Below are 14,570 nucleotides of genomic sequence, written 5' to 3'. Positions count from 1 at the left end.
TCTTCCCCGGTTCGCACTCACGTTAGAAGGCTCTCTCAGTGGATTCTGCGTCTTTTTTTCTCCCAATCTCTCAGGTTTTGTAAGGTTTCCAATGGCTTCAGATCTTTTCTGTGTGATGTATGGGCGCGAGTGCAAGTACAGAGCTCCTTACTTCTCCGCCATCTTGCCCCGGACAAGTTTACTTATTTATTTTGACAGAGAGAGCGAGCGCGCGTGCACGTGCAAGTCGAGGAGGGGCAGAGAGAGAGAGATAATCCCAAGTAGGCTCTGCACTGTCAGCACAGAGCCTAACTCCAGGCTCAAACTCACGAACTGTGAGATCATGACCTGAGCCAAAGTCAGAGTCACCCATGTGCCCCTTATGATTTCCTTAATAACATTTTCTCTAGCTTACTTTGTTGTAAGAATACTGTATAGAATACATACAACATACATAAATTGACTGTTTATGTTATCCATAAGGCTTCCAGTAGACTATGAGTAAAGTTTTGGGGAGTCAAAAGTTATACAAGGATTTTTGACTCAGTGTGGCACAGAGTCAGCACCCTTAACCCCCACACTGTCCATGGGTCAACTGCACACCCTCACTCAAAACTCACCCGATTCTCCTGGAGAGCTGGGCTGTTATCCCCAAGGGCAAGGCGGGACGCACAGGTCCGGAACTCCGCCAGGCCCAGGATGGGCAGGTACTCATGGTTTAGGCTATTGTCGTTAGCAATCTTCTGCTCCACCTTCCTCACGACTGGCAAAACCCATGGCTGGCAGTCATCTGTGCGATAAGCTAGAAGACAGGGAAGAGTTAGTAACAGCAGAGTGAGGCTTCATCCAAGAAAGAGCTAGCATTGCAAACAGGGAGCATGCACCACCTTCCAACCAAATAGAAGAGTGAGGGAAATTAAAGTTCATTCGCTGACTGCCTGCCTGCTCTGGGGCAGCCACTGGGCTACATGCTGGGCAGGCAGGACAGACATGCTTTCTACCCTTATGGAAGTTAGAGCCCTTGAATGCATGACCTAAAAAGACAGAATGCTGAAAAAAAACTGGGGCGTCAAGAGAACCTGACTGAGGGAAAGAGTGCACGTGAAAGCACTCTGCACACTAAGCTACACCTTACAGATGCTATGTCGATATTACTGGCACGCCTAGTTCTGTATAGCCATGGGCCTCGAATCTCCTTCCTTCTGCATCTCCCCAAGAGATTTCCAGAAAGTGCAAGGTGCTATTTCACACAAATGCTGCACCTTCAAACATAAAATGTGGAGAGGGGCGTGGCAGAAGGCCCACCGCCTCTTCCTGTCCTGTAAGAACAGGAACAGGACACGTGGCAAGCAAATGCTCCAGGGCTGAAGATTCCAGCAAATGGTTACACGATCCCTCAACAACCTATCTGAAATCTGCACACATCTTTGTCTTCTCTCTACCAGGGTTGACCATCACTGTTCCTCCTACTTCATGTTTCACACTTTTATTGATCTAAATGTATCTATTTCACAATATTTATAGTCTTGCCTACAGCAAATTTCTAAGCACCTCTACACTAGAAGTATTTTTAGCCCAGTTATCCTATCACTGACTTTTTCCCCACGACTAACATATTATCTTAGGATTAGAGCTTTAGAGGGCAGCTGCTGTGGCTTGCACCCAAGCCAACGATCTGTGCAGATTCCTGGCAGGGGTCACCGGTCTCTGCTGGAATGTTCACGTCTCCAACAGGCCCACACTTTTGCAAGTGATTTTGGAACTGAAATTTTATTTTATTTTTTTAATGTTTATTTTATTTTGGGGGGGCAGAAAGAGAGAGAGGGAGGGAGGGAGAGGGAAAGGAGAGGGGAGAGAGAGAGAGAGAGAGAGAGAGAGAGAGAGAATCCCAAGCAGGCTCCACGCTCAGCACAGAGCCCTACATGGGGCTCAATCACACAAGAGTGAGATCATGACCTGAGCCAAAATCAAGAGTTGGATGCTAAACCAACTGAGCCATCCAGGCACCCTGAAACTGAAACTTTCAGAGTAATTCTGATTGTTTTATCTTGCTGATTTCTGCCCAACACTGATCCTTGACTTTTTTTTAATCACTTTTTAGAAAGGTTATTGACATTGCTTACATGTTGAACAATACATGTTGACTACAGAAAATCTTAAAAAGCCCAGAAAGCAAATGATAAACATTATGATTAATATATAACCCCAGCACTCAGATACAGTATGAACACTTTGGTGTACAACCTTCTAAGCTTTATTTTACATGAGTACATTCTTTTACAAAATATGCATCATATTATATATAAAATTTTCAACATGCTTTTTTCCACTTAATAAATATGAGTATTTTTTGCTGTCATTAACTATTCTTATAATAGTTCTTAATAACTATTCTTATAATATATTCATGTCTCCAATCCATCCTTATCCTCCATCTGCCTAGTTCCAAATCCTCGCCCTCCAAAAAAGAACAGCTGTTCTTAATTTCTTTTGTATCCTTCCAGAATTTCCCTATGAATCTACAAGCAAATACAGCTTCGTATGTCCCCCCTTTTCACCTAAAAGGTAAAATGCAACATACTGTACACTGTTTTGTTCCTTGCTTTTTCTACTTAAAGATCTTTTCTTTTTCCGTTTCTGCACAGAATGTCTTTGTTCTTTTTTACAGCTGCATAACTGATGAATGTAGCATAATTTCTCTTGCCAGTGTCCTGTTGATGGACACTTGAGTTGTTTCCAATCTTCAGCTATTACAAAACAATACTTCAGTGAATAGCCTCATACATATGTCATCATACATGGATGCAAATATATCTGTAGGATGCAGTTTGAAAATGGAAGAGATGGATCAGAAGTATATGTATCTGTAGTTTTGACAGAAATATCCAAATTGGCCTCCACAGGGATTTTTTTTTTTTTTTTGAGCTGCCTACCATGTCCTGCATAAACGACATGCTGCACTTCAAAGCTAACAGCTGCTCTTAGAGTCAAAAAGGACAGAGCAGCAGGCCTGTACCTCTGCCTCACAGCCGAGGTGCCAGGACGATGGGTGGGATGGGGATGGCTGCAGCCTCACCTGGCCTAACAGCAGACCCCCACGGCGCTACTGTGGGAGGTGGCAGGGGAAGTCAGCAAGAGAGGGCGGCTGACTAGCTGGGAATACTCGGGGCTGGTGGAGGGGGACAGGCCAGAGGGCACAGGGGCCCAAATCTCACCTACAGGCCGATCAGGCACAAGGCACTGATCCTAGATGCATCAGTTAACACTCCTACCATCAATGTATAAGTGTCTGCCTCCCACAGCCTCATCCAGAGTAAATTTTTGCCAGTGTGAGGATGCGAATGGTACCTCAGAGTAGTTTTAATTTGCATTTCTCTTATTATAAATGCAACTGGGCATTTTTCATATTTATGATCCATTTGCAACACAATTTTAGTGAAGAGACAACATTCCTTTCCATGATTAAATTATTAAATATTTGTGTTGCTTTTGTTTATTTGATATTGTAAGTACTGTGATAAATGTTCTTGTATCTTCACACATATTCTTGAGTGTTCCCTTAGAAAAATTTTTCTATATGTAAAATTATAGGTCAAGAGTTACACAACAAATAAGTCAAGACTTTATAAGACCATTCTGATTTGGGGTCTATCTCCTATCAACTAACTCTACCCTCTAGGGATGTATCATCTGTAAATCATCTGCAGAAGCCATCAGGCTAGTAATAAGAATGTAGACAGAGCTCAGACTGACACAGCCACTAACCAACCAATATTCTCTGGATAGGAGCATGGATAGGAGCATGCTCACATGCTAGCCCCTGGCCCAGGGAATTCGCTCTAAACAAGTTAAAAAGCCTACTTCTCAGGTAGGACTTGGATCTGGTTTTTTTTTCAATTCCTTTTTTAAAATGTTTATTTATTGTGAGAGGGAGAGAGAGAGCTCAAGTGAGCACAAGTGGGGTAGGGACAGAAAGAAATGTGGAGAGAGAATTCCCTAGCAGGCACTGCACTGTCAGTACAAAGCCCAATGATGGGCTCAATTTAGGAACCATGAGATCATGATCTGAGCCAAAATCAACAGCCTGATGCTTAACTGACTGAGCCACCCAGGCAGTCTGGTTTTTTAATTTTTTAATGTTTATTTATTTTTGAAGGAGAGAGAGAAAGAGACAGAGATAGAGCATGATTGGAGGAGGGGCAGAGAGAAAAGGAGACACAGAATCTGAAGCAGGCTCCAGGCTCTGAGCTGTCAGCACAGAACTCAATGTGGGGCTCGAACTCACGAACAGTAAGATCATGATCTGAGCCGAAGTCAGATGCTTAACCAACTGAGCCACTGAGGCGCCCCTGGTTTTTTTGAAGAGATACCAAAATAACCACTTTTAAGTTAAGAGTTGTCCCTGAAGGGAACTGGAGTATCTATGATCACAATGCTACCATTGTCCATCTTATTCCTGGAATTCTTCTTTTGGAATTATTAGTCTCATTATTTTGAATATCCTCAGTTGGTGCCAATCTTTGTCCTTGAAAGCAAATCTGATTTCTGGAAATGGTACTTGCAGCAACAGCAAACACATCTTTGACTACACACACAGAGGCGATGCTATTTAGATGTACAAGAGTGTGGGTGTCCATAGAAAAACCACTTTTATTATGCTTCACATCTGTGTTTGGATTATGTAATCTATTACATAATTATGCCATATATATTAAATTTATGATAATAATGTTATTTGTAAACCACGTATTGTAAACAAAATAGGGAGGTGTCTGGTGGGCTCAGTCAGTGAAGCATGTGACTCGATCTCAGGGTTGTGAGTTCAAGCCCCATGTTGGGTGTAGAGATTACTTAAAAATAAAATCTTTTAATAAATAAATAAAAATAGAGAAGATAAAAAGTGGCAGTACCTCTGTTCTTATCCATACTGTATATTCTGTACTATTCTAAAAAATCCTGTATATGACTGGAGGCACGGAGGCATCGTGTCAATATTGTGACAAAAGAAAAATTAGCCAATTGATACCTACCCTCCCTTCTTCACCACCCAGTTTCTCCTAGGTTCCATTCCATATTTATTCCCAATGCCTTGCCTAACTGCCCTGATGAAGCAGAGCGGCAGACTGCTCTCGTGATTACAGCAGTGAAGGCAAACATGATTGACAACTATGGTTCCTGCTCTCCCAGGGATTTTTACCCCTATTTTTTGGAGTTTCTCATTCATTCTTTCATTCACTCATTCATCACTCATTACTGAATCATTCACTCATTCATTACTCATTACTGAATCTACCAAGAACCAGGCACTGGCTACAAGGAGCTATACAGAAATAGGTAGGATACTGTCTGCCCTCGAGGAAACAGAACATAGAGCACTTAATTCTCCTGTAAGAAGTCAGGAAAGCTTTCACAGAGAATGAAGTATGAAAGATGAATAAGAATGTAAAAGGTAAAGGAAAGGGCATACCAGTGTAGAGGCAAAGAAGTTTTCCCTTCTACCCCTTTAGGTTCTCTGGCTGGTCTAATAATTTAATTGACATAAGACAGATTAACAGGAGAAAAACAAAAGCTTAATAACTTGTACCTCCTGTACCCTCTATATACAGGAGAGCTGAGTAACTCCCCCAAATGGCCAAAGCCATCACATTTAAATATCACCTTCAGCTAGAGACAAAAGATGTTGGGGGTGGGGAGTCAGTTATGGGAGGTGACCAGTAAAAGCACAGTGAACATGAGTAAGATTGTTAGGCAGATTTAAGCCTAGCCCTCTCCACTCATAAGTTTCTAGATATTTAGAGTCATCTGAGAGACACTCTTACAAATGGATATTTCCCCTATAAATGTAAATGTCTCTTATTAAAGGGTAACTTCTACATGGTTTTCAGAGCTTCTCCTCTATCTGCAGTTTCTTAAAAATAACCAGCTTAAGGCATACTTCGGGGTGGTAAATTCTGCTCCCCTTCACCAGACTGCAGGAACACCTGTGCAAGGTCCAAGAGACCTAGAGACCTGAGGTGTCTGAGGACCTGCATTTCCATGGCTTGAACATAGGATCCAAGGAAGAACAGCAAGGAGGGGCTCAAAAAGTCTTTGGAGTATCTTGAGTCTCTTCTAAGGAACATCATTTCAATGGGGAAACCACTAGAAGCATTTAAACAAGAGGGTGACGTAGACAGCTGTACATCAGGATCATCTGGGTGACACTGTAGAAAATAAACTGGAAAGGAGAACACAGGCGGATATTTAAGTCAGGAGGCTACCGCGATAATCCAGAAAGGGAATAATGAAGTCTTGAATTAAGGCAGTGATGGCAAGGATAAAGAAAAGAGGAGATAGTCATAAGATTTGAGGTCGACAATACAGAATGAGTGATCAAATAAATTGACATGGGTTCAGGGGAAGGATGGCAAATAACTCAAAGTCTCTATAGTCTGGATAAAGACTGGTGGTGATGTGGGGCATAGAGGGTCAACCAAGATATAAAACATAAGCAGAAAAAAAAAAAAGATTGAAGGGAAGGTGAAAATGACCAGTTGTGTTCTAAACATGCTGAATTTGGTGTGTCTAGTGAACTGTACCAAGTATGGGTCTGGCATCCAGGGAAGAGGTCCCAGATAGAAAGAAAGATATCATAGTTATAGATATCGACAGTAGCTGAGCCATAGGAAAAACAACAAAGACTTACTAAATACTTAGTACACACAAGGCACCATCCTAAATGCTTTAACTTTTTATTTTTCAAGCCCTGTTTAATTCCTCTAAACAACTCACAAAATAGGTATCATAACCTGGAAACTGAGGCCAGACAAGTTGAATAATTTGTCAAAGATCAGAGAACTGTAAGAGCTAGGCTGTCATACTATATTAGCTCATGCATCCATGTACTTTTTTTAAGGACAAGAGATGTCTAGGGAAAGTCTACAGCAAGCAGGCCCCAGAGGACTGTGTGAGGGGCTCGTCTGCCGGCAGGCTTCCCAGCTCCAGGGACCCCTCTTTTAGAGGAGGCACGTGAATTTTGGGGCAGTGAGCAAGTGCTGCTCCCCAGAAGAAAGAAAGAACATGGAGAATTCAATGATCAGTCCCCCTCCTCTCCTCCGAACATCCCCACTTCCCTCACCCACTGCTACTCAAGAGTCGAGGCATGTATGCACACCTCTTAAAGCCCTTCTCCAACTAGGCTCATGGGAAGAGGGGCAGGGAGTACTCAGAAACACCTAATACCGCACAGCTATCTAACAGTTTTATGTGAAGATGCAAGACATCCACATTAAAAATAACAACAGACATTAAAATAAGAGCAGTTTATCTGGAACAAAAGAAATCTAAGTTTACGTGAAAAACAGACTGAAGCCTATGAAGAAAGGTCTTGCTTCGGCTCCATCAGGCTGGACCTGTGTCTCCTCTGCCCTTAAAGCCACGTGTCTGAAACTTTGGCAAGCACTAAAATGGTCAACTCAGAGTATATCATACTTACATGTGATGCTCTGCTTTAACTAAAAGGAAATTATGGAAACAGCTAGAAGAATGTCTCTGAAGAAACAATCAGCAAGTAAGAACTAGGTAGTAAAATTATAGTTGTAGTTTATTTCAAACACGTCCAACATAACTACAACTTGAGCTAGATAATCCCCACTGGGCTTTATCTTAACTTGGGGGGGATAAAAAGTAGCTTCCCCAAAGTCAGTGATTGATTACGTTTCCTTAAAGGAATATACTTGATGATATGTATAACTACAACCAGGACATACAAAAGCTGAAGGAGACCCTTACCTGAGCACCTGCCATCCACAAAAAAAAAAAAAAAAAAAAAAAAAAAAAACTGGTCAAGGTGATCATAAAAAGAAAAATACTATTTATATCCATTTTTCACTTAGAAATCACATTTCACATGGAATTATTCATTTAATCCTCAGTCAACTGATGAGGCCAGTAACATCATTATCTTACATGTAATGTGTTAGTGAATCTTAGAGTAGAATTTTAGAGAGAGGTAATTCCATCCCTGCTCCTCATTTAACAGACTGAGTCCAGGGATGTTAACTAGCCCTCCCAAGGTCACATCACTAGACGGCAGGGCTGGCCTGTATGCAGAGCGCCTGCCACTACAGTGCACCGGCAGCCTCTGGACCACCTGAAGGACCCAAAATAGAGGAGAGGAAGTCCCCTTCCCAATGGCCTTATGACTTGGGGCAGGCTGCTTCATCCACCTGGGCTTCAGCTTTCTTATGTCTAAAACAACCCTGAGATTAAATAAGATTTAATGCAGGGGTGCCTCGGTGGCGAACTCAGTTAAGTTTCTACCTCTTGATCAGGGCGCAGGTGAACTTGCAATCTCTCAGTTCAAGAGTTTGAGCCCCCCATCAGGCTCTGCTGTGATAGTGCAGAACCTGCTTGGGATTCTCTCTCTCTCCCTGTGTCTCTACTCCTCCCCCATTTGTGCTCGCTCGCGCTCACTCTCTCTCTCTCAAAAATAAATAAATAAACTTTAAAAAAAAAGAGTAAATGCATAAATCATTTGTTCATGGTAAGGAGGTAAAGTTCTTGGGTTCCTGGAAACCTGTTACAGGTGAGATGACCACCTGAACTACAAACCATACTTCTGAGCCAATCATTTCTACCCTGCGCTGGCAGGGCACTTTTTCTCTACGTGAGCAGTTTATTTCTAAAGGAATGTCAAAAATGATTTCATTTTGCAGTTCTTAAGCTGAAAATTTTATTCAACATCTTCTATGTAACCTACCCAAAGAAATGCCAGAACAACAATAATAGTAATAATAGTAACAGAAATGCCAAAACGACTCTTACATAACTCCTACTTATTTGTCAGCCAATGGCCTAAATACTTTAAATGTATTTAACTCTCACAAAAACTCTGTAAGATAGTTTAAAGGTAACTGAGTCAAAATAAATTTTAAAGCTGTTTTTAAATCAACATCAACATATATATCTGGCTCTAAATAAGTACTTGGAGGTTTTTAATTGGATTTAAATTAAGAGCTTGAATAGTGCCCAATTCCAATTCAATTCAAGGCATCCTGTCAATATTTCTTCCACTCAACTGCCTACTAAAAACATCACTTTCTCTCCATGGGCTAAACTATGCAGTATTTGCTTTTTAAAAAATGCTTTATTATGGAAAATTTCCAACATATACAGAAGTTGCAAGAATAATGGGTGTTTCATGTACTCATTACCTAGATTCAACAAACCATACTTTTTAATGGCTTTTTTTCCTCCCCTCCCTCATACTCCTTGGTAAAGACTTTTTTTTTAAGAGGTCCTATGAACACTCACTGTGGGAAGCCTGATTCTGAACCTCCTTCTTGCCACCCTCGATTTTCCCTTTCCAAAATCTCTAGTCCTCTACGTATGTTCCTTAGCACAGAACATCATCATACTCATTTTCTTCAACCTGACTGGTCTTTGTATGTGGTCGAGCATCTGTGGGGCTTCAAACGTTCAAATGACAGTGAGAGAAACAACAAATTCACCAAAGGTTGGAGTTATTTTAAGGTACTCCAGTCTAAACCCTTTTCTTGCATAAGGGGAAACTGAGGCCCATGTACCGAGCTGTCCCAGGTCCAAGAAATACAAACAAAAAATGAAAACAAGAATGCGCGAAAAGGGAGCTCCTACCTCCACATTCTTTCTACTCCTTCCCACCATCTCTACCCATTCCTACCACATCTCTGAGGGCCAGACTATTCTTCCCAGATTCTCCCAGGCAGCATTAACCTGTCTCAGAAGTATTTTACATTTCTATTATATCATATCCTGACTTTAACATCCTTGAGGCCAAAACCAACCCTCAGTGTTCCCCCCACAAGGTTTGTTAAAGTACTGATTGATACCTGGTAGTCACTCAAACATTTAGTGACCCAGATCAGAGTTCCCTAAGGCTCAGAGTTCTCCTTCATCCATTCCCCAGTAGCCAGGACTTCAAGCCTATCAGCCTTCCTAGCTTCCTCCCTCTCCTTCCAATCTTTGGGCGCCCCATTTATTAACACGTGAAAGGATGCGGTATAAAGAACACAGAATGAGGAATCGGAAGAACCAGGTTAGTGCCCTGGCTGCTAGATCTGTACCGTGGACCTTGGGCACATCTCCTTTTCCCAGGGCCTCCATATGCTCATCTGTAAAATGGGCAGATTGAAAAACCTTCGTGGATCTTGCCTCCTCTCAGGGGCTCCCCTCTGCGGCCAGCGCCAAGCTGGGCCTCGACCTCTCCCACTCCCCGCGGCGCAGGTTAGGTCCGCTCCACTCCCCAGGCTGCTTCTACTCCTAAGCACTGCATCTTTACCTCCCACTCCTAGGTTGACCTTGCGGGGGTCCGGATCCTCCCGGAAGTCGGCAGTGAGCTTAAAGACAAGGACGGGCTGGGCCTGCGGGACCTCGGCGAACACAGAAGGAGGCGCCATTGCAGGACAGCTGGAGACGGCCGAGGGCTTTCACTCTGCGTCCGGAGCCACACGGTCCCGTCTAGCCCCGGTGACTGGAGGAGACTCTCACCTTCACCTAGCTGGCAGGGGCGGGCCCGCAGCCTCCAATGGCCTAGCTGCGTCCGGAACTTGGCAACGCGGTGAACCAATCGCGAGCTTCTGACGCAGAAGGAACAGGAGGGAGGGGATGCTGTTAGCCAATCCAAGAAGAGAATCTTATCAGAGGCTAGTAATGATGCAACCAATGCACTGTGCTCTGGCTGAGATGGGGCGGGGGCTAGAATTGATTGGCAGAGCGGACTCCTATAGTTGAGAACGCTATCCCTTGGATCTCTGTGCTGAGGGAGGAGCCGAGTAGCCGGGTGCGCCGAAGGTGGCCTACTTGACCTTCGAGGGCCAAGGCCAAGAGAGAAGCTAGGTGGCCGGCGGGAATTCCGGAGGACTGGCCCTTCCGATACCCACGAAGCAGGCGTTCTCGCTGCCAGGCCTGACGGCGTTCACGTACCTGACCCGGGCTGGCAGCCAAATCCCGGGCGTCTGCGCTCAGGGACGAGAGTCCTTGGCCAGAAGTGCAGCTCTGGAGCCCTGGCAGGTGACCTTGACCATCCTGGTCGGCTTTTCCCCCTGAGAGAAATGTGGGTGAGTGAGTGTCAGGCAAGGAACATCCTACTAAAAAGTGGATGAGTGACCAGAAATTCCTTTCTGCAGCTTTTCTTTCTTTCTTTCTTTCTTTCTTTCTTTTTTTTTTTTTTTTTTTTTTTTAGATTTTTGCTCCCCTTTCCCTAAGGGCCTGGTCTTCAAGGACCTTCAGGATCTGTGCACAGTCCCTCTCCCGCTTTTCTCCCACACGCACACTCAACCAGATTCCGTTGTCAGCAGCTGGCTGGTACCCAAACTGCCTCTTCTTATAGTCAGGCTGTACCTCCCCAGCTCCCTTCACCACCTGGTGACCCTCAGGACCCAAAGTAAGTGTCTCCTTCATAAAGACTTTCCTTAATCCTCACCCTGGTCAAAATCCGTCTCTCTTTTCCTGTGCTTCTGTACCTTGTTGACAATATTACCATTTCAGAAAATGCCCTAGTTAAGAACCTAACTCTGGAGCCAGACCACCTAGGTTTAGAGTCTGGCTCTGTCATTTACTGACTTGGGCAGGTTTAGGCAAGTTACTTAACCTCTCTGTTCCTGCTCTGTAAAGTGGAGATAATAGTATTGTCCTCAGGGTTGTTATGGGGATTATATGAGTTAATACATATAAAGTGTTTAGCTGCATAGAGTAAGTACTCCCTAAATGTTAGCCATTGTTGTCAGTGCACATCTGCCACACCCATGTAGATGGTAAGCTTCTTTTGGCTAGAGATCTTACTCTATATAAGTATCCCCCAGTTTTTTGCACTTAGTAAGTTTTCAATAAATGGTGGAAGGAGGAATCCTTTTGCTTGGTATTACAGAAGAGAACAATACCTCAGCCTCTGTTTACTGGATAATAGGACAAATCTCAAAATGAATTTTCCATTCAAAGTAATGAACACAAGCCAAAAAATCTTTGTGCGACACTTGGCAACCTTTGTATCGCCTGCCTTTTTTTTTTCTTCAGAAGCTTTACCTCTGCTTTTAAAGGTAAACTGCCCATAGTGCTTCATTAACAACGTTTTCCTCTAAGATTGCAAGTTCAACACTGAAGGTGAAATGACAATGAACTTTTTAGTGGTGCCAAAAGCAAAGGCAAAGGGCAACTGCTGAGACCAGTGTTCTATAGCCCAACCTTCCCAGAGTTTGAAAAGTATGAGTTTCACAGCATTGGCCAACAATATCATGGTCATTTCTTACGTCATTCCCTGGGGAAAAAACAACCCATGGTCCCCTAAACACTCAACTTAGCTAAGTCCAAATAAATATTTACTGACAATCTAAGCAGCTCCGTAACCAAGTCAATGCCGATAGGGGAAAAGAAAGTGGTATATGCAGTTTTTTTCCTATCTTCATAATATCTGTTCCAAATTTTACAAAGGAGCAGACAGTAACTGGGTGTAGCAGGAAGGGGAACTACATATTATGTGGGGTCCATGTCCTTGGTAATGTTCTTGGAGATTATGTTCAGTATCCTTCTGTCTTGAGTCCTGCAGGCTACCCCTCTACACAAAATGCCAATCTTGAAATAAACAAAATGCTTTCCAGGCCATTGCTAATTTTAACACTTTGACTTGGAATTGAGCAACACTGCCTCTCTGCTGAATGGATAGACCAAGCAAAAGACTCTTTAGAGGTGAACATTGCCCAGGTAAAGTGAGTGTCCAGGGAGAGGGCAATAGGGTCAAAAGAAAGAAGGACTGATATTCTCCCTGCCTCATGAGGTTGCTATGACTGTTCAAGCATCCTCCCTAGCATCTCCCTTCTGGATGCTTTTTTTTTTTTTTTCTTCAAAAGACTTGGGATGGAGGAACTCAGAACTCACACAACAGGAGCTTCATCTGGAATGAATTTCTAGAATACACTCTCCTGGAAATCTGATGGCTTCAGGGCTGAGCCGCGTGCCCCATAGCGTAATAGGCAGGCCAAGCTGGGTCATTCATGGACACTGCATGGACCTCTAAGCAAGTCAGCATCTGCTTATTGTACTCAATCTTGCCCCTGATACCGAGGAGATCTAAACTTAGGAACAAATCAGGGGAGGGAGGAGTTTTTCACGCTTTGGACTGAAGTGCGAAGTGCTTTGGAATAGTTATATTTAGGTGTATACTGTCACTAACAGTAAGATATTATTTAGAAGCTGACTTGTGTGCTGAACAAGCATTTCTTTAAAACCCAAAGCTACAAGAGGAGATCTGTTCAAGTATCACTGTGTGGCAGGGGCACCTGGGTGGCTGTCCATTAAGTGTCTAACTTCAGCTCAAGTCATGATCTCACAATCTGTAAGTTCGATCCCAGCATTGGGCTCTGCACTGGTGGTGTGGAGCCTGCTTGGGATTCTCTTTCCCTTTCTTTCTTTGCCCCTTCCTCTTTTTTGCTCGCAAGCGCTCTCTCTCTCTCTCCCTCTCTCTCTCTCAAAATAAATAAGCTTAAAAAAAAAAAAAAGAATCACTGTGTGACTAAATAGTGGGCAATAAGATAAGCATAGAGGCCCTAAGCCTATGCTGTTCTCCCACTGTATTGAGTTTACTCTTGTTAAGGAAAGTGATTGCTTATCAACCTCTTCCTTCAAATTAGCTGGCTTGTTTCCTGGGCATGCCTTAGTGGAACTATCATCTCCTTTTGTTTCTCGTCCCTCATTTCTCTCCTCCCTCCCATATGTATGACTCCTCCCCCATCAGCACACAAGGATTGGACCAAGTGAAGGTCTATTGTCGCTTCCTAATCCATAGAAGGGTATGTCCAATGAGGGCTGAGGGTCTAATGTTAGCATCAGAACCAGGCATCTACATGAGCAGACCATTTTTTTAAAGCTGCTGAGACCTTTGTATAACAGATAGCAATAAGATGACAACTACTGATGGTTTTATCCACTTGCTGAACATAATTAAGTTCTAGGCCACCATGTAGAAATTATTGCGCTGTATAGTTTTTGTACTTAAGAAGCAGTATAGCATATGGTTAAAAGCATGACCTCTGAAACTAAATTTCCTCTGTATGCCTCAGTTTCAGTTGTAACATGAGGATAATAATAGTTCTACCTCATGAAGTGAAGATTAGATGATGTAATGTAATTAAATGAATGTAAAACACTGACTTTCGAGGGACACTCAGTAAGTACTCAATATGTTCACTGTCACCAGCATCATCATCACAAATGTTTACTAGCACTTGCCTTTGAGATTTGAATGAGGAGCTGTGTAGTAGAACAATGCATAGGCTTTGCACCCACAATCAGAATCTAATTTTGCCTCTTACTAGTTTTGAAACTTGCAGTAAATCTCTTAATGTAGCTGTATAACTTGGGACAAAAATATTTTTGCTTAGCATTGACACACACACACCTTGAACACAGTTGTAGGAATTGTTGTTGTTGTTGTTGTTATTCAGTTACACTTTGGTCCCTGAATAGCTCTAGGGTAGTGGTTAGGCTAACTCTCAGCCCTGGCCTCTTGCAGGAATATACTCTGAAATTTTTTAAAGATGGAAAAGAAAGCAGAGAACACAAGTTTTTAAATATTTAGA

At 42.9% G+C, this 14,570-nt stretch overlaps 1 protein-coding gene across 1 annotated transcript; it reads right to left on the bottom strand.

Moving 5' to 3' along the window:
* Window positions 1-599: 599 nt before the first annotated feature.
* Window positions 600-10,535, bottom strand: GOT1 (glutamic-oxaloacetic transaminase 1; the record flags this gene model as incomplete). The annotated part of the gene is made up of 2 exons (XM_039249288.1): window positions 10,280-10,535; window positions 600-781 (listed from the first exon to the last, which is right to left on the bottom strand). Coding segments are annotated over exons 1-2 (300 nt in total), but the record flags the coding sequence as incomplete, so codon positions are not given.
* Window positions 10,536-14,570: the final 4,035 nt, after the last annotated feature.

The sequence above is a fragment of the Hyaena hyaena genome, unplaced genomic scaffold, assembly GCF_003009895.1.
Source record: "Hyaena hyaena isolate Hyena2069 unplaced genomic scaffold, ASM300989v1 scaffold_331, whole genome shotgun sequence".
In the NCBI taxonomy this organism is placed as follows: Eukaryota; Metazoa; Chordata; class Mammalia; order Carnivora; family Hyaenidae; genus Hyaena; species Hyaena hyaena.
This window is presented reverse-complemented; position numbering and strand designations above follow the sequence as displayed.